The following is an 18977-nucleotide window of genomic DNA, read 5'->3' on the forward strand; positions in this document are numbered from 1 at the left end:
CAGGACAAGATAGACCCAGAACTGGCATAGTACGGCGGCGGCAAATATGGGCGTGGTCGGGGGACAATTCGTGGTTCCTTATCACAAAGCACTTACATAATCCAGTACATCGGCTGCGGCTTCAAGACTATCTTTGTTAAGCTCTGGCTGTTTCGCCCCAGTGGGGGTTTACTAACGTTCCTTATTAGTCGAATGACGTTTTCGCCATTCACGCACTAATTCCCTTACATTGGCAATCCTTCAATCATTTAGTATGCTGAAAATTTCTCCAGTCCCAGTGACAACTTCTAACTAGCAGACATGACAGCGCAAGCTACCCAGAAATCAGTGGTCCGCTACGTCCGCGAAACGCTGAGGAACTATCGCAGGCTCGATAATGAGGTACAAAGAGATCATGCAAGGCCCGTGCCAGGGGGCTACGGAGATGTTTATCGCGGTACCTACAAAAAAGTTCGTTTCACCGAGTTCTGGGTGTTGCAATTTTCACTCACCAGATTGTATCATATAGACCACGGTGCCAGTTTGTGTGAAGGTCTTCAAACATGTGGATTTCTCGTGCATTGAAAACGATTCCATCTCGGTATGTTGCACGTCACAAATTATTGATCACTGATTTAGTACAAGCAAAGCGATTAATTCATGAGATTCAAGTTTGGAGCCCGTTAGATCACCAGAACGTTGTCCGATTCTACGGATGGATCCTCTATGAGTCGAAGAATACAGAACGCCCGACTCCGAGCCTGGTATCAAGCTGGTGCGAAGGTGGAAACATATTAACTTTCCTTGGTGTACGGCGCCCCACTGGAGATAAGCGTTTGCTTTTGGTAAGTGTAACCACGGTCATCCAGTCCGCGTAATTTTCACCGTGGGTGCGACGCAGATTCAGGGGATTGCGAAAGGTCTCGACTACTTGCATTCACAGTCCGTAGTGCATGGTGACATCAAACCAGTGAGTCAAGTAGCTCGTGCATCTAAGTCTTATCTCCCTAGTTTCTGATCTCTATTTAGGACAACGTCGTAGTCGACGGAAACGATGTCCCACGACTGTGTGATTTTGGAACATCCTCCACCAACCAACCTAATCGCCGCATACTTAGGCAGACACACACGATGACATTGCGGTATGCGGCCCCAGAATTGTTGATGGATGAATCCTCCTTTCGCTGTGCAGCCAGCGATGTTTGGGCCTTCGGGTGTACGGCAATGCAGGTGCGAATCTAACCACTCGTCCGCAGTCTGGATGAACTGATACTCCCCGAGATCCTCTGTGGGAAGCAGCCATACCACTTTGTTCGGGATACTGAGGCTGTAATTTGTGCTGTGGAAGTTAAACGATCGCCCTTCGAACCGAGGTCCTCAACTCCTATGGAGGAAATTCTTAGCGGCTGCCTTGATTATGATCCCCACCGTCGTCCTGATATCGAGACGCTTCTCGACGGGCTTGGGTGGGTTCAAGGGTATCCTACACCCACATATGTTCAATCATGTTCATCAGAATCCCTTCCGAGGAGACCCTTACACCGTTCCCGGAGCTAGTAAAATTATTGTTACGGGAACCTACAGCGTATTGGGCGAATGGAAAGGACTACGGCATTGACGATAGTGACGAAATAGTACGCACAAGTCCTCATTTGGTATTACACCACGGATGGAGGGTACGTCTTGGGCTCGCGTTGAAGCATACCTTATTTGTGAACTGAAACTCCATTAGAACCGAATGGGTGTACGAATAAAAACCTTGCGAGAGCTCCCCATAACAGGTGAATGGGAGCGCAGAGACTTTGTGCGTGTACGTTGGTCTGCCCAGCTTCCTAAGAAGTATGCTTGAATGCTCCCGAAGCACTTCTTCGCCCAGGGAAAGAACTGGAACAACTTCGCCAGGACTAATCTCGCGCCAATGCAAGGATGGATGATGAGATTAGATGATGATGGGAACCTCAACGTTGGTCTGGTTTCTCCTTGGTATCCGAGAGGGAATGTCAACTCCTATCTGGCGGAGAATCCGGAGGCGGATCGCAAGAAATTGGTGCGTTCTAGGAGCTGACACTGCTCAGAGTTGTACTCTCATTTCTTCCAGGTTTTCGATATATTCTGTGGCTTAAACTACTTACATGATGCAAAAACAGTGCACGGTAATCTCAAACCAGTAAGTACATAGTACATGTGGCTTCCCCGCTGATTAATTTATCTCTTGACCAATTTCTCGCGTAGACAAACATTCTGATCAAATTTGACGGTACGGCGGTGCTATGTGACTACGGACTGCAAACTCTCCTACGCGATACAGGTATCACATTCCAGAGTATACGGTATACTGCCCCCGAACTTCGTCAGAACGACGGTGGCGCATTCCAATGTAGCTATGAGGGCGATATTTGGGCGTTCGGCTGTGTTTCGATAGAAGTGAGTATGCGTCGTTCCTTGTGGGATTGGCATCGTATCTGAGAGTTCTGCTTTACAAGATCATGACGGACCAGCGACCATATGATACAATTGACAAAGAAACTGAAATCCTCGTGACTGAGATTCCAGCCTACACGACTGACAACCTTCAACCCATCGACAGCGCAGAGATCAAAAGCTGCTTGAATGCCCCCCCAAAGGAACGATCAAGCCGCGAGGTAATCCAGGAATGGGTTGATTGGCAGTCGTGACAGCATTGTGAATCTACACATTTAAATTGCTTGCCCTTGCATTTTGTATGAATGTATATTTATCTTTGTTTAGCCTTTTGGGAATATGTCATAAAAATAAAATTCGCCGTGACTGTGAAGGAGGTCGAGCGTAGGAGTGCAAGGATCGATGGAGAGGAATCGAAAAAATTAGTGCAGCTTGACGTGAATGCCAACATAAACGCCCTCCCAAGATTGACACTATTGTTATACGCGCAGTAATACCTTTTGGTGTACTTTAGTAATGAAGCAGAAATGACGATACACGGCAGGTATAAGTAAGGGCTTGAACCATAGCACGTCAATTTAGGAGGGCATTACCAATCGATCTTTGGCAAATAGTTCAGGAGTGTGCTAGCGGAGCTAACATGCCAGCATGTATGTCTGGCATGCACCCTTCACTGTTGCTGGCATTCCGCTGGTAGCTTTGTTTTGTTTTTTTTTTTTGTTTTTTCTCTTGAATTGAATGTGCGGAGTTGGCCGAATTTATAGGACTCGAACCTCTACGGTGTATCTAAACCAATCCCCTCAAGCGGTAGCGCTAGGAGCCGTGCTCATGACCCGAGCTCTAGACAAGGACAAAGTACTGCATAGTCAGTGAGTTGGTGTTACTGGTTCAGAACATCGTCGCTGGCGTATTCGAAAGAGCACTCCGGAGCCCGCCACAACTGTCCTTTTGGTGTGGGGGCTTAGGGTGACCCCCCCTATTCTGATGTAAGCCTCTCGGTTTTCTCGGAAATGCACTTGTCGATCAGAGGTTCGCCGCGTTGTCCGTTGAACTTTACCACTACCGACTCTGTCAACGAATTCGCCTAATCAAGGCGAATATCAGCGCCTGATTATTTCGCTATAGCTCACATAGCGATGCATACGGTATTTGGTCCCAGATCATCACGCACTGTTCATGCACGCGAGGCCAACGTTGCATGGGCGGGAGGCGAGGCATACAGGGCCCAATACATGGCACAGCAGGCCAGCTGGCGATGTATATACCAGTGAGTCAAGTTTGATAAACCACAGCGTGCTTCTTCAATTGAGATGCCTCGACTCAGAACTTCGACAACTCGTGTTCTTTGGGCACCTCAACCAGGGCACATCAGAGGGGAACATCAGAGGGGAACACAACACCGGAACTGAGGACCCAAGTCGTGATATCTGGTACGAGATATTGAGCGATCAACTAGCAAGAATCTGTTGACCACACGAAAGCGTGGTTCCCGCCGCAAACGCCAACATGTCGACTTCGGGGTGAGAACCCAAGCATGTGACGGAGAGGAGTGGTCGAACGACGGGATTCAGGGGGGCTACCAGAGGAAGATACCGAATGGATGGTTTAATAGAGAGTGCCATTTCCCCGTACCGATCGTAGTGGAGATTTCGAGGGACTCGTACAACCAACACAGCGGTCACAGCAGGACCAGGACTACCAGAAAGAGTACCAACCCTTAGGGGTTGCATACCGAAGTCAAGGATGGTGATGTTTCCACTGCTATCCTCAATCGCGATCTGGTTGTTGTCGATCCAAACCGGCCGGGAGATTAGTGGGACTGCACTGAAATCGAGAGGTCGTTCTCCGATGGTCGATGTCGGCAACTTCGATAACCCCGCTACCAGTAACACAGCGACCATCGAGGAAAAGTGCCGCGCATGTGGGTTCGTGGAACCCAGCGTCACCGGTGATGACCTCACCACCAAGCATCTTCGGCAACTCGGGTAACTTGGCCTCCATAAGCTTTGGGCAATGAATGTGCATCCTCACTTGATGGAATGACGCGGCCCCCAGAAATATAATTCATGAAGAAGGGGTGATGATGATGGAGCGAATGGAAGGAAAGGTGCCAAGGTCCATAAAATTTCGTGAAATTGATCGCCTTCTGAGCTTCTTCCAGAAGTCGAATTGATTTGTGATCCTGTGAAGCATGAATGACGTCAGCGGGGTACCCAATCCCGGGAGCCCCACACTCAGCCTCCGGACCAACGCTCCCACTGACCACACCACTGGAGAACACCCATACGGCTAACATGCATTGCGAGAGCCTAGGGTACTTCCGCCAAAAAAAAAGAAAAAGAAGAAAAAGAAGAAAAAGAAAAAGAAAAAGAAAAAGCAGAAAAGAACAAGAAAAGGTAACGGCGCAGTATGAACATGTATTTGAGGGACCTGCGAGGGCATTGGTGGGGCTCGGGGCCTGCTGGTGAAGCAACACGGATGATTCTAGGGGAAGTGCGGCCAGTAGAACGCACTCTGACAATATCGGGACGTGCTCGGGCTCGGAGACTTGCTGGTGAAGCAACGCGGATGATGCTAGGAGAATTGCGGCCAGTCGAACGCACTCTGACCATATCGGGACGTCGTCGTAAGGTTTCAGGACGGACGGACGGAGGCAATGCTTCATAAGGCTCAATCCAACCGCCACTCACGGACGGACGCACAGGTGTAGGTGGCGCGGGGGCGGGTCGCGCACTTTCGGAGAGCGAATGGGCTAGGGGAGAGGGAGTTGGTATAGGTGGACGTGTTATAGTGGGTGCAGGAATTACATGGACAGTGTGCTCATAGTCAACAGGACGTCGGCCCAAGGAAGCAGACCTCGATCGACGATGACGACGTGGAGAGCGAGAGCGAGAGTACATGCGACGGGAACGAGAACGGGAGAGGTGAGGGCGTGGCGAAGGTTCACGGTATAGCAAGGTGTCAGCCAGTTGACTAATTGCACCACCAGTGGCCCCAGAAAGTGCTGCATCTGCCAGCCTGTCACGAGTGGTTGGCGAACGCGAACGCAATCGCCGTGCAGAACGAGATCTCGAACGACGTGTGCTCCCTTCAATCACAATAGGACGATGAGGTGATCGTGAAAAATATGTAGAACGGGTACGCGAACGACGGTCCCGTGGGGTGCGGGATCGCCGGTGACCGTCTCGACTGTAGGTCCGATGCCGTCTCCTTGATCTGGACCTAGGTGGTGACCTTCTGCCAGGCTCATATTGGGTTGTAATAGTCGGAGGCGGATACACACTAAGTTGCGCGGCATCAGTGGCTCGGTGAATTGGGGTCGCAGCGCGGTGACGAGAACGCGGCGTGCTCGCCCGTGAGAGTGTGGAAGGAAATCGTGTGGGTTCCGTTCGATGAGAGACCGATTCTCCAATATTTATGACTGTTTGCGCTGGCGCTGAAGGCGTCGCTGGATGTGCCACATCATCGTATGCAGTCAGTGGAGGTCGTGCCTCAGAAAGACGAACCACCGGAGGTGGCTCTGTCCTAAGTGTAGGAGATTGTGTGCGAACAACCTGTGTGGACTGAGAAGAATGCGGGGTGCCCAGTCGGACAACCTCCGGTGCTGAAGGCGGTTGCTCCTTCGCAGGGGGGTTATTGGGGTGATTATAAATGATGGCTTGCGGATGTCCCTCGTAGATCGGCGTCGGCGATTGGGCGGCTGGGGGTGGGACATCTGCTTGAGGTGGAACCTCTTGCTGAAGTGGAGGACGGGGTGCTTCCGGACTTAGCCCACTTTGTACGCGTTCCAGCTGAGGCTCCTTTGCCTCCTCTGTGGGACGCTCTGCCTCAACCTTCAAAGGGGGAGGGGCTCCAGGAACAGCAATGGGAGGCACAACTACAGGCGCTGCTTCTGCTGGGGGCGGAACGCTTGGCAAATAATTAAACTGATCCGGAACAATGGAACCTTCTGGAGAGAGGGGAACAACGACAGCCTGAGATGATTCAGGAAGAATTGTTGGACTCTGAGTTGGGAGCAGGGGAACATTCATCATGGTAAGCGGAGGGGTCGGGACGCCTGGTCCTGGTGGTGGAAAGACGGGAGGATATCCCGCTGAGTCCACTAGATGCGGGACAACAGGACTTTTCTCAGATTCAGTACCTTCCCTACGTTGTCGGGGTGTGGGAGTCAGTCCAGGTATGACAGGTGGCGGTTGTTGTGGAAAAACTGGATGAATGGGCACCGGCACCCCAACTGGTGCCGAAGGCCCCAGTAACGCACGTGATGGTCGAAATGCTGTGTATGCGGCCGAGCCTAAGTACTAAAAAAACAGCTCATGAAGATATACTCACACGGGGGTGGAGTTGGCAGGAGCTCATCTTGCATCCATTCGCGTTCTATGCGGCTGAACAGAGAAAGTCCCCTGGACTGGATGTGAGTTTTACCCTCGAAAAATCTAAGCAAATAGCAATTTGCATACTCTAGCTGCGTATTGACCTGGTTGATGGGGGCCGTCTGCTGGGCTCATACTCCAGACAGCCCATCAGAACACGCTCAAAACTATCCAAGTTTATCCGTTCGTACGGGGGAACGCCATCCATGGCCGCCTGAGGTATGAGAAGATCGTCCCAGATATTCTTAGAGGTGTATGGAGGATTTCCCCAAAGTATCTGGGAAGAGTTAGATACCAAGCTACATGGTAATAATAAACCAGAGCACCTCCAGGGATGTGCATGCGTAGGACCAAACATCACTGCGCATATCGCACTCAACTTCGTCTCCTGTTAACACTTCAGGTGCGGTATAACGCATAAGCAGGAATGACCAGTATTCCTCGTTAGGATATACAGGCGTTTCGCTCAAGTAGCACAGATCAAAACCTCCAATCTTAGCGACAGGGCGCTCGGAAGTACAATCGATGAAAATTTTCCTCTAGAGAACCAAGCGAGTTAGAGAGAAGTACCCAGCAGGGGAGTCGAAGAGAGCATCGAACGGGGTTAAGGCTGCCATGAACGACTTTCTTGGAGTGTAGAAAATCCAGGCCGACAGTGACCCCAAAAACCTGTACTCGACGTAAACTAGACTGTCTCTTGGCATTTTCAAGATATGACGTACCAATTGCTGGCGATCTGTGCCATTGTGTGCACGAAGAAAGCCCATCACCTCACCACCCTCGCATTTCCCTAAGATTGCGACCACAGTGAACAAATTACCATCTTCCTGTACCGTCCACCCCTGGAACTCTACAATGTTTTCGTGTCGCAAATCGCGTAAAATGTGCAATTGCTGCTTGACCCGCTGTCAGTGCAGTTAGGTGAGATGCTGGTGCTATGTTGGTGATTTTAACAAACCTCAATGAAGTGATTATGGAATGAGCCACCGAAAAATAATATACTTGTCACGGGCTCATGAATTATATGTCTGACTTGTCTGACTTGATCGACATACTCAGGTCCGGATTCAAATTTTGTATTACAAATGTAGAAGTCACGTTCTGCTTTCAATACAAAAGTCACATGTTACACGGGGATAAACCCAAGTCCGATCCATTCTGGGTGGCAACACGCTTAGGCATTTACCGAAGTCTGAGAAAACAAGTCTGGGGAGGTTCCAAAACATGTAAACCGCCCAGTTACTATGCTATGAAGTCAGCACCCAGCCCTGTGATAAGTTTATATATTACTTCGCATGCATCAAAACCGCTTGGGTATTGCGGTCCAGATGGTGAAATGCTAGTTTGTGGCTTTTGTTTTGAAGGCACGGGTTCGATTCCCACCGTGTACATCTTTTTTTTGTATTCCAAGCTGTGCCTGAATACTTATATGAAGGCATGGATTCGGTTTTATTTTTTTCTGATGTTCCTAATTTACTGGCATTGCGCATACTGCAACCAGATGGGAATGCAAAAACAAAAAAAAAAACAAGATTTACCCCAAGTGGGAATCGAACCCATGGCTTCAAAATGAAAACTACAGGCTAACGCTCCACCATCTGGGCCACAACACCCAACACTTTTGCTGCATGCGAAGTAATATATAAGCAGTTAAACCCAGCACAGGCTTGGGTGCCAACTTCATAGCATAGGTGGTTTACATGTTTTGGAACCTCCCCAGACTTGTTTTCTCAGACTTCGGTAAATACCTAAGCGTGTTGCCACCCAGAATGGATCGGACTTGGGTCTATCCCCATGTAACATGTGACTTTTGTATTGAAAGCAGAGCGTGACTTCTACATTTGTAATACAAAATTTGAATCCGGACCTGAGTATGTCGATCAAGTCAGACAAGTCAGACATATAATTCATGAGCCCGTGACAAGTATATTATTTTTCGGTGGCTCATTCCATAAGTGATTCGCCTCAGCCGGTTCCGAAACATCATATAAGACCTCGATAATTCCTTCATTCTGAGCAGGACTTCTCAGTGAGGGTCAAACAAGACACCACGAGGGCTCACGGCAACATGAGCTGCCCACTGGCTGGAATCAAGTTGGAGGTCAGCTTCCGACGCTAAGCGTTGTGCGAGATCTGAATGCCAAGGTATGTCGTGTGGAGACATGCTCGCTGCCGCGATGGCGCCAACAGAGAGTTCACATCTGGTTATGGCAGGTGATGGAGTCCTGAGCCAGAATTGGTCGGCGTGGGATGAAGAGTTGATTACGTCATAACTGAATTGTGCTTCTGCGGTTGAATGAGTTCGGATATGTGTTGGATTGGTACCAAAGAGTTTCGAACCCTTATGAGCACTTTTTTATCACTGAGAACTCCTCCACCAGTTTCAGTGAACGATTGATAGTTGACGGATATGACGGCAGGAGCCACTCAAAATGCCGTGCTCAGGCAAACGCTGCGGAATTATGACACTGTACAAGTCCCACCACATCCTCCAAAAGTTACATATCCTCTAGACGCCAATTTGTGTCGAGGTCTTTGGATTTTTCGCATACTAACAGCAACTTCATCCTGGTATGTGGGAAGATCATATCATAGGGCGCCGACCGCTAATCTAATATTACAAGCAAAGCGATTCATTCGCGAGATTAAGATTTGGAGCCCATTAACGAACGAACATGTTGTTCAATTTTACGGGTTTATCCTTAACAGTGGTTCGGGGAATGTGAAACCGACTCCGGGTCTGGTGTCATACTAGCGTGAGGTGGAAGGGGATTATCTGATTATCTTAACCCGAAACAAACCATGACTGATGATGAGCATTTGACCATGGTGAGCGTAACTCTTAGTAGTTCTCATAGGGGTGGGACACAGCTTCTAAACATTGGAAGAGGCCTTGATTTTCTGCCTACACAGGCCATAGTTCGTGGTGGCGTAAAACCAGCAAGTTGTGTAGCTTGCGCGCCTAGATGTAGCCCACCCATCCTTTACATAATCTATATCCAGGACAACATTGTAGCCGACCAAAAAGGCCACCCACAACTGCGGGATATTGGAAGACCCTTTATTCCATGATCTAAATCCCAGACGCAGACAATGGAGGCCATGTGGTTGGTACGCAGCTCCGGAATTGTTGAAAGGTGGATCCTCCTGCAGTAGACAGAGCGATGTTTGGGCCTTCGGGTGTGTAGCTATGCAGGCAATCCAGATCTCGCCAATGGTCTATAGTTCAGACGAACTGACCGTCGCCGATTATCTTCTGTGGCAAGCGTCCATTCCACTACCATCAAGGCGTGACGATCACCCTTCGAATCTATCCCTCCATCTGCCGTCCTGGGGTACCTTATCAGGTGCCTGAATTACGATCGTAATTTTCGTCCTGATATAAGGACTCTCAGTAAGTGCATCTGTATTCTATCCTTTGCGTATACTTAACTATCTTCATCAGGAATCCTTCCGAGGAAATACCACCTTTCTTGGAGCTGCTGAATCAAGAATTAGAGCAACCCACTGGACGTTGGGCAAGCACATGCCAATACACAAGTAACTTGAAAGAGCACCAGGGAATCCTCGTTGGGTATTATGCCATGAGTTGTTCGGGAAGCTCCCACTTTCTGTGCTTACCGCGACGCGTTATCTGGTGAACTGAGGGTTTGTCAGGGTCAAGGGAAAATGCGAATAAAGACCTTAAGGGGGGGATCCGCATATCAGCCGGTTGGAGGCGTAGAGATTTTCTCCATGTGTTGTTGGTCTGCACAGTTTTCGCCTGCGATGCATGACTTGTGCTCCCCCAGAACTTCTTCGCCCAGCTAGAGGCATGGCGCGAACTGCAGACCGTCGCCCATGTGAGAATACTAGCAAGATGTAAGCACTCAGTTCTTAGCAAGCGAATTAAATTTTATCTATATACCTGGCAAAGTGTAAGCGCTTGGATATACAAAGGTTTTAGTTATTGTCCAAGATAGCGAAGGCAGGAGATCTCACCTCAGTTCTGAGCAAGCGAACTGAGGGAAAAATTACGGCTTTTAGGCCTTCTGCGATGCGGCTGGAAGAGAGTTACCAAGAAGGGAACGATGGGCAATCATGTAGATCGTACATCCGTGCGCAAGGTATGTGGGATGTTGACCTTTCTTCTATGTAACAGCACAAATGAAGGATGGATGAGCGGTCCAATTCCTGATGACCTTGGTATTCGAAAGGGGATATCTGAAGAAGTATCTGAGGGCGGATCTCGATATGTTGGTATCTCGGTGGCAAAAATGGCAATCACAACCATTATTCTCACCCAGACGTGTTGCCCTCCAGTACATTCATCCCCAATGGTCTTTTCGGATGTATACTCAGTAATCATCGGCGGTCCGTTCAAGTCCCGGCTAACCCGTTGTTGGCAATCGTTGGGCCCGTTTACCCATGACGAAGGCAAGGATTAGGGCAGAGTCAGCCTTCAAGACACCTTATCAGCCCGACATTTCGAATCGATGATTTAGAGGTGTATAGAACAGTCTTCAAAGCTGTTGCTGAAGAACTCCCGTGCTCGAGACGCTTTACTTTATACCGTCTGAGCCGCCCGTTGTCCCCTCACCGAGAGGGGGTAAGCAAACCACATTCGGCATAAACAGTCCTGATTAGCCAGGTTGGCCCGAGCTCATTATCAGATGGGATTGGCTAACAATGTTTCTATACCGCACATCAGGTACGTCAGGTAGCCGGGTTTAGCGAGCACAAAAGATTTTTGGGGTCGTCCGACCGGCCAGTGCATCCGGGAGTGACATTTATGGTCGGATCTGGGTGACCCTTTCATTGAACTCAGCAACAAGTACATGACAAAAAATCAATGTAGTGGCGGCCTCCTCAGTCACCCAGCAGAGGCGAAGAGACGAGTTACTCCTGTTATCGATCACTATGGCGACACGAGTCAAGATAGGCTGACATCCATTATGCGCAATCACATACTAACCAAAAGCGTTTCTCGAGGCGAACTGCGGATCTGTCTACGTTGGAATGCGCCACCCACAGGCGGGTGCTGGCGCTGCATATAATAAATTGGCACAGCATTGACTATGCAAACGGTAGCGCTTGCGCACGCAGGTATATATAACGCTAAATCGTATGATGTATAGGGGCTAATGAATGAGGGACGCCGAACAAAAAGCGGCTTGGGAAGGGCAAGGCATGCACAGACGATGAAATATTCTTGAGTAGCGAGCGGCTAGCTCAGCATGGATGAAAGTTAACTCACACCGAGAGAATAACGATTCGGTTCTATGTTCTACTAAATTTTACGCTCGAAATATCGAAAACGTCGAATTTCATAAATCCCGCATTGCATCGCGATGTAAGATTACTCGATAACGACTTGGAATAGTACTGTTGCCGGACAGCTTCTAGCTGAGAGCGAAGGATCAGTAATTATAGTTATCGCTAATGATTCAACTCAGCCACATCTATTCGAATTGAGCCAGGGAATGGCCAGTAGCTGATACACGCATAGGTCAATTCTAGTTCTGCGACAAAACTGAAACTCGTTCAACCGGTCCAAGGACACCCAGGTCACCAAGATAAGGGCTTCCTTGGAAGATGGTTCGTACATACACAACACAATATCCAAAGAGTTCCCAATGCCATTGTTTCGTCTACAAGTGCCACATAGACCAGAGGTGTACTTATTATATAAACCATGCAAGGAACAATCCTGCGAACTTGGATCCGGTCACAAAAGTGCATGTTGTAGTCCGAAACTACCGATTGAGATGAGCGACTGTTTTCCAGCACGATTACATGGTAGAAGGCATTAAGAGTGCGGAGTTCAGAAGGTAGGTAGAGAAGGCAGGCGTGCGTTAATTTTCAAGTTCAGTGAGTGCCCTGAACGCCTTCTCGCTGGCGGACCGCTTAGCCTCGCGAACATTGGGTTTAGGCGATCCTTCATATTCAGTACCGTTGACTAGAAAAGAGATAAAGGACACCCAAGTTTTCGAGTAGTAGATGAGATGCCATACCATGGCATGTTACTATCCAGGTTACTCGGTTTTCGGACACGAGGATTTGCTGGGGGGGGTCCACCCCTTTCCTTGCCCAAGGGTGCAGAGTTCACTCGTCCCTTTGCATATCTCACGTTAGTATGAGTAGAACTGCCAGGGAGGAGCGTACAGTCAACTTGGCCAAAATTGGAGTCGCTCATTGTGCTAGAAGTGCGGGATTGCTGATTCCTTGACCTTGCTCGTCATTCAGTAGCTGTATTGTAGCGGAGTTGTCCGAATTTATTATGTGTCCCGAATCTGGCGATCGCAGGACGGTGTATATAATCCCCTCTAAGCCAATTCCCGAACGATAGGTCTGAAATGCCCTTTATCTTGGACGTATAATGAAAGGCCAGAGGCAACACTATCTGCCATCGAAGAATCACAGATGCTTCAGAGACTGCACCTAATCAAAGCGAATCGAATGTCAGCGCTTGATTTATTTTACTATAGCTCACAGCGATGCATACGGTATTTGGTCCCAGATCATGCACGCGAAGTGCCTCCAACGTTGCATGGGGCGGGAATCACTGATATATATACATCGCCAGCTGGCCAGCTGTGCTACGTATGCGCCAGAATCGGGCCCTGTATGCCTCACCTGTTGAGTCAAGTTTGATAAGCCACAGCGTGCTTCAATTGAGATGCCTCGACTCAGTCTCGCGTTCTTTGGGCACCCGCCTCTATATGCATACCGTCATCTACCCAGGAGGATGCTGGCTCGCAATCATCTACGCACCCTCCTAGCACCCTTTGGCACAGCATAGCTTAATGTATTTGATGTGCTCACCATCGAGGGGTATTAGGAGTGCCACTCCAATAAACCAACCCAGGAAATTACACCTCTTGATTAATCCTGACCTACCCACAAAGGCCTATCTATCTTCAGCTTGAGTAGCGTTCCGAAAGCGGGGCGCTTCATCCTTGTGTTCTTCGCTTACCCTTTCCGCGTCAGTTCCATCGCTGGTTCCACACCTCACTCGAACGGTCGCGTGTGGTACGGAGTATGGGCTTTATGGCTGAGTTTTTGCCTCCTCGTTACTTCATAGTATTCGTCCTCCGAGCAACTGAATTTTCAGAGGATGAAGGGATGCTCAGTAGAATGAGTTCGATGCTGATGACTGTGGGAGCAACTACCGCTTCGTTGCCGTCGGAAGCCAATCGGCGGAGCAGTTGGGTGCCGTTCCCTGAGCCGGACGAAAATGACCAGGAAGCGGTTGCACTACGGTATTTACCCCCGGCGGAGAATCGCTTCGCTTGGAGGCTGGGAAACATTTATGTAACCGAGTTGTCAAGTGGGCCATCTCCGCTGGCCGGCTCATTGGGAGAATGGTTGGGGCGGCCATGCCCCCACTGGCTTACAACACCAAGTCGAACTTATTACCAATAAAGCGGAGGATTTGGGTTGGAAATTTTTTTGCGTTCTGTATAGAAGCCTTTTTCTTAATTGGTGTGTCCCTAAGCAGCCACAACATCAGTTACTAAGATCTAGATCAGTGTCAATGATGTACTTCCCGGAGAAGATAGTGTGTGGAGTCTCGGCCAGGTTTATCTCGCGAGGCCGCAGTTTTCCTTACATGCAATCTCTCTCCCTTCAACTCAGATGGCAGCTATCCTACTGGCTCTTACTCCCGCTTGGGAATTATCCATAGGGGTATACAGGTATTTCCGAAGGAAGGGGCAGGTGCGGAAGGAAAAGAGAAGAAGGCAGAAAGAGAGGAAAGGAAGGTTTCGCGAGATAGCGGAGACGGTGACTCGCATGAATCGTATGTGTCTCACGTCTCAACTGCTTATCGACACTCTCACTTGCTGTTCCAATGTAGCTAACAGACCGACGGAATGCCGCCGGTCTTCTTCGGCGCTGAATTTCCCTCCCACTCATGCCGGAGTTCATGGGTGCGCATGACTCGGGGGCATCCCATTCTCTTAAGCTCATGTTTCCAGAAACGCACCATCGTCCCAGGCACCATCATAACATTGTAGCCTTCGACAGCAGCACAATTAGACGCAGATTTACTCGATGGCGCGCACAATTACAATTACATCAGAGCGCCACTCAACCACTTGATAAGAGGAATGCGCACAGACACATTAGACGACTTGACTAATATCAACAATCGGAACTTTCATGCAGCCCTGAACCGAGTTCCGTCCCTGCTGGTCCGAGGAAGATAAAATACACCAAGACCATCATCATCACCGCTACCACACCTTCTCGTTCTTCATCGTCATCTTCACTACGCCCTTTTTCATCATGTTCTTCGTCGTCATCGAACATTTGGTCACCATACCAAATTTCCTCAGTGCCGATGTTGCGCGGGTTCCGTACAATTGGACGGTACACTTCTGGGAGGATGAGTTTTACCTTTCCATTGAACCAGAGGGCCGATACAGTGTGGCTTGCGGTAACCAATGGGATCCTTCCTACCGCAGAGGAATATACCTCATTACGCGTGCTTTTGTGCTGCATGTCAGGCGAGAGGTCATAAAAGGGACACCTCAACCAGGGCTCATCAGAGTCGTGGCTTGGGTCTGATACGGAATCTGGTATACAAGGAGCAACTATAGGATTTGGGACAAGATATGATGAGGGGGGTGTAATACCGGTATTGAGGGCCCAAGTCGTGAAGTCTGGTACGGCATATTGAGCAATCAACTGGCAAGAATCTGTTGACCACACGAATGCGTGGTTCCTGCCGTAAGCGCCAATATATCGACTTCCGGGTGAAAACCCAAGCATGCGACGGAGAGGAGCGGCCGAAGAAGGACGGAATTCAGGGGGGCCACCAGAGGAAGGTGATGCGAGATACCGAATGGATGGCTGAACAGAAACATCCAAGAGTGCCATTTCCTCGTACCAATCATAGTGGAGATTTCGAGGGACTCGTACAACGAAATTCCCATTGTCCGACACAGCGGTTACAGCAGGACGAGGGCCACCAGAAAGAATACCAACTGTTTGGGGTTGCATACCGGACTCAAGGATGGTGATATTTCCACTGCTATCCTCAGTCACAATCCAGTTGTTGTCACCGTAAAACTCGATCCAAACCGGGAGATTAGTGGGACTGCATTGAAATCGAGAGATCGTTCTCTGATGGTCGATGTCGGCAACCTCGATAACCCCGCTACCAAAACCGAGCGCAACACAGCAACCATCGAGGGAAAGTGCCGCGCATGTCACGATCCCGCTACGAATATCGGGTTCGTGGAATTCAGCGTCACCGCTGACGACCTCACCACCAAGCGTCTTTGACAACTCGAGTAACTTGGCCTCCATGAGCTTTCGGGCACTGAGTGCATCCTCATTTAATGGAATGACGCGACCGGAAAACTCGCGGGAAATACTGAAGACTTGAATGGGGTCTGAGTGATGCCCATATAATTCATGAAGGAGGGGAGATGATGATGGAGCGAATGGAAGGAAAGATCGATAAAGGTGCCAAGGTCCATAAAACCTCGTGAAATTGATCGCCTTCTGAGCTTCTTCCAGGAGTCGAATTGATTTGTGATCCTGTGAAGCGTGAATGACGTCACAATTCCGGATCTTCTGAGGATTAGACGTACTTTGAATTGATCCCACTCAGGCGGCACAGTCACCGGCCCACGTCTCGCCACAACGTATTACTCTGCACCACCTATTACTCATCACGGGATCAATGTAACTAGGTGTCGTAGTCAGGCCACCACCACCACCACCACCACCACCGCTGCCCATAACAGTAACCTAACACCAACCTAAGCAGAGCCTGTCGCCTTCAACTTCAGATTAGTTTTGCCACACCCTCATCGCCTCTGTTGTCCTAACCACCTTTCGTGTTGTGTTTCTTGGCTGCCCCTCGCTGACAAAGCGCGTCGATCGCACTAACCTAGCTTTTTTCCCGTCTCTCGCCCTATAGTTGTCGCCCTAGGACCCTTGCCACTTTTGTCCCCCTATCCCCTACGTTTCACTCCTATTCTATCCATCTACTATGTCCGACTCCGGAGCCCAGACTTCGAACACAGCTATTAATGAATCCGACTTTGTTTTGCCGGGGGTTGAATCCGTCGACGTCCAATCTAATCTCTCTCAAAACCAGCAAACCCTCCTATCGTCGTCGCTCCAATGCTGCGAATTACTTGTCCGCAACCTCCCAGCCACAACGCCGGATTCCGCCGAGAGTCATCTAAAAAAGGTCGTCGCTGACCTACTTTCTCGTCATACCGATCTCATAAAAGTCGCAGTCTATCGTTCCTCTACGCGTGGGAAATCTGTCGACTACGCCTATCTCCGACCCGACGCGTCGGTAGTCAATTCAGTTAAACAGGCGCATCACATGAAGAAATGGATTACAGCAACCGTCAAAAAAATCCGCGCGTCAAATCTTGATGGATATATCGGGCAAAACATGTGATTTACGATTTAGGAAAAAAAAATGAGCGTCCCAATGGCACCACCAAAAAAGGATATTAGACCCTTAGCTGCATTCACCGCTCTATTATTATAGATGCTGCCTAGCTACGCACGCATACAATGGGCAAACACCTCAAACCTGCAGCCAAGGACCTAATCATCACGATGTCAAACTCAATGAGCACACGCGATATTTCAGCAGTAACCCAGGTGTCTGTACACACCATCCAGGAGATTCTCTGTAATCCAGAAAGGCATCACCATGACCACCTTGCCACCGAGACGCGTGGCCGACGATGCTCTCTCAGTATTCATGCTATCAATGTACAATTCATATATGTGTCATTATCTTATTATCCTGACACCCCACTGTAGTTCCTGGATAGCCAAATTGATATGAGACCCGACATTCTAGTCTCTGAGCTGCAGGATGCTATCAATGAAGAGTTTCATGTTCAAGTCAGTGAAAGCACAATTCTCTGTGAAATGAGGTGTCGTGGTCTGACCTGCAAAAAGGTATATATCACCAAAATTCCGAATACAATTGCAGCTAATTTGTATTCTAGCTCCAGAAGATTGCAGTGGAGCGGGATGAACAAATGCGTGCTGACTTCAAATGGCATATGGGAGAAAACTATCAGGCAAACCAACTAGTGTTTGTTGATGAAACAGGAGTCAGTCGTCAGACAGGAGCCTGGAAATATGGCTCACGATGCTGGGACTTCTTTATTCATGGTGTAAAGTATATGATTTACTATTTGGGTGATGAGGCATAAGCTAACTAACGGAGGGCTATAATAATATACTCAGTCTCCGTAGCGAGAACTGATATTATTAGCATTCTAACCTATAATAATATACTGGTTGGAATGAGTTATTAAGTTATGAGGAATGTCAAAGAGGAAACTGACCTCAGTCTCCGTAGCGAGAACTGAGGAAAAAAGAAAACAATCCCAAATAACGAGAAACTATACATTCGCGATCACGAGGACCGTGTGTCACATGCGGGTCATGTGCGCTTGCTGGTGAGTCACGGGTTGTTGCCTCACAACACTAACAATCGAAACACAGGTATTCTGTCCTTCCAGCAATGTCACTAGAAGGGATTCTGTTCTGTGACATCCAGCCTGGAGCATACACAGCTGAAGCATTCAACGAATTTATAGAAACAATTCTCGCAAGAATGAATCCATTTCCTCAAGCAAACTCGGTCCTTGTGATGGACAATGCGCCCATTCACAAATCAAATCGGCTTGTGCAAATGTGCCATGAACGGTAAGTATCCTAATATTTGGTATCACTATTCTAATCCTTGATCCATAGTGGTGTCCATCTGGAATTTCTGCCCCCCTACTCCCCAGACTTCAACCCCATCGAAGAAACCTTCTCATCCATCAAACTCTGGCTACAGTGCAACATCAGCAAAAGTCTGTTATGCTCCGGAGCATCAAGAGTGGCTGGAGCATGTGGGAGACAAAACAGCAGATTGGGCACTCCTGGAGCCAATAGTGTTCTCCCAGGAGGGGGTTCAGGAGCAGCTGGGAGTGGTGAGGAGTATGCAATGTGCCAGGAGCAGTGGGAGGAAAATTTCGGTCCTTAAAAAGTTGAAAAAAAAAAAATTTAGGGAAAAAATCAAAAAAAATCAGGAATTATAGTGCCTTTGAAGTGCTTTCAGGACATATAATTATTTGCAAAATTAAGGAAGAAATGATGGAGAAAAATGGAAAATACTTTCGGAGACCCGAGAAATAATGAGAACTGAATTGATGGGAAAGTCTGAAAATTGAATAGGAAAGT

General features: G+C 48.7%; 7 protein-coding genes across 7 annotated transcripts; 4 read left to right on the top strand and 3 right to left on the bottom strand.

Moving 5' to 3' along the window:
• Positions 1-406: 406 nt before the first annotated feature.
• On the top strand, positions 407-1980 carry EI90DRAFT_3076539 (kinase-like domain-containing protein). The gene is made up of 7 exons (XM_039061658.1): positions 407-450; positions 509-824; positions 881-949; positions 1009-1209; positions 1261-1445; positions 1496-1655; positions 1712-1980. The coding sequence occupies exons 2-7, from the start codon at positions 543-545 to the stop codon at positions 1826-1828; spliced, it is 1014 nt and encodes a 337-aa protein (XP_038911259.1). The 5' UTR covers positions 407-450; positions 509-542; the 3' UTR covers positions 1829-1980.
• Positions 1843-2735, top strand: EI90DRAFT_3076543 (kinase-like domain-containing protein). The gene is given in 5 exon segments (XM_039061659.1): positions 1843-2026; positions 2078-2146; positions 2212-2403; positions 2463-2679; positions 2690-2735. The coding sequence occupies 4 exon segments, from the start codon at positions 1898-1900 to the stop codon at positions 2652-2654; spliced, it is 582 nt and encodes a 193-aa protein (XP_038911260.1). The 5' UTR covers positions 1843-1897; the 3' UTR covers positions 2655-2679; positions 2690-2735.
• Positions 2736-3040: 305 nt separating this feature from the next.
• On the top strand, positions 3041-4693 carry EI90DRAFT_3019788 (uncharacterized protein; the record flags this gene model as incomplete). Its single annotated transcript, XM_039057409.1, has 9 exons — positions 3041-3093; positions 3165-3265; positions 3293-3386; positions 3560-3667; positions 3693-3830; positions 3857-3920; positions 4042-4385; positions 4456-4515; positions 4591-4693. 9 exons carry the CDS (start codon positions 3041-3043, stop codon positions 4691-4693), a joined length of 1065 nt encoding a protein of 354 aa, XP_038911261.1.
• Positions 4506-7045, bottom strand: EI90DRAFT_2374197 (uncharacterized protein). Its single transcript, XM_039052945.1, has 3 exons — positions 6861-7045; positions 6733-6803; positions 4506-6676 (listed from the first exon to the last, which is right to left on the bottom strand). Exons 2-3 carry the CDS (start codon positions 6764-6766, stop codon positions 4710-4712), a joined length of 2001 nt encoding a protein of 666 aa, XP_038911262.1. The 5' UTR covers positions 6767-6803; positions 6861-7045; the 3' UTR covers positions 4506-4709.
• EI90DRAFT_3076548 (uncharacterized protein) lies at positions 6934-8997 on the bottom strand. The gene is made up of 6 exons (XM_039061660.1): positions 8836-8997; positions 8727-8785; positions 7882-7886; positions 7496-7680; positions 7100-7442; positions 6934-7050 (listed from the first exon to the last, which is right to left on the bottom strand). Exons 1-5 carry the CDS (start codon positions 8935-8937, stop codon positions 7269-7271), a joined length of 525 nt encoding a protein of 174 aa, XP_038911263.1. The 5' UTR covers positions 8938-8997; the 3' UTR covers positions 6934-7050; positions 7100-7268.
• A 4828-nt stretch (positions 8998-13825) lies between these two features.
• On the top strand, positions 13826-14795 carry EI90DRAFT_2374773 (uncharacterized protein). Its single transcript, XM_039052947.1, has 4 exons — positions 13826-14237; positions 14285-14313; positions 14391-14553; positions 14611-14795. Exons 1-4 carry the CDS (start codon positions 14117-14119, stop codon positions 14691-14693), a joined length of 396 nt encoding a protein of 131 aa, XP_038911264.1. The 5' UTR covers positions 13826-14116; the 3' UTR covers positions 14694-14795.
• An 84-nt stretch (positions 14796-14879) lies between these two features.
• Positions 14880-16472, bottom strand: EI90DRAFT_3076569 (uncharacterized protein). Its single transcript, XM_039061661.1, has 2 exons — positions 16355-16472; positions 14880-16301 (listed from the first exon to the last, which is right to left on the bottom strand). The coding sequence occupies exon 2, from the start codon at positions 16065-16067 to the stop codon at positions 14898-14900; it is 1170 nt and encodes a 389-aa protein (XP_038911265.1). The 5' UTR covers positions 16068-16301; positions 16355-16472; the 3' UTR covers positions 14880-14897.
• Positions 16473-18977: the final 2505 nt, after the last annotated feature.

The sequence above is a fragment of the Cantharellus anzutake genome (genome assembly GCF_015039405.1).
Source record: "Cantharellus anzutake strain C23 chromosome Unknown EI90scaffold_64, whole genome shotgun sequence".
NCBI classification, from domain to species: domain Eukaryota; kingdom Fungi; phylum Basidiomycota; class Agaricomycetes; order Cantharellales; family Hydnaceae; genus Cantharellus; species Cantharellus anzutake.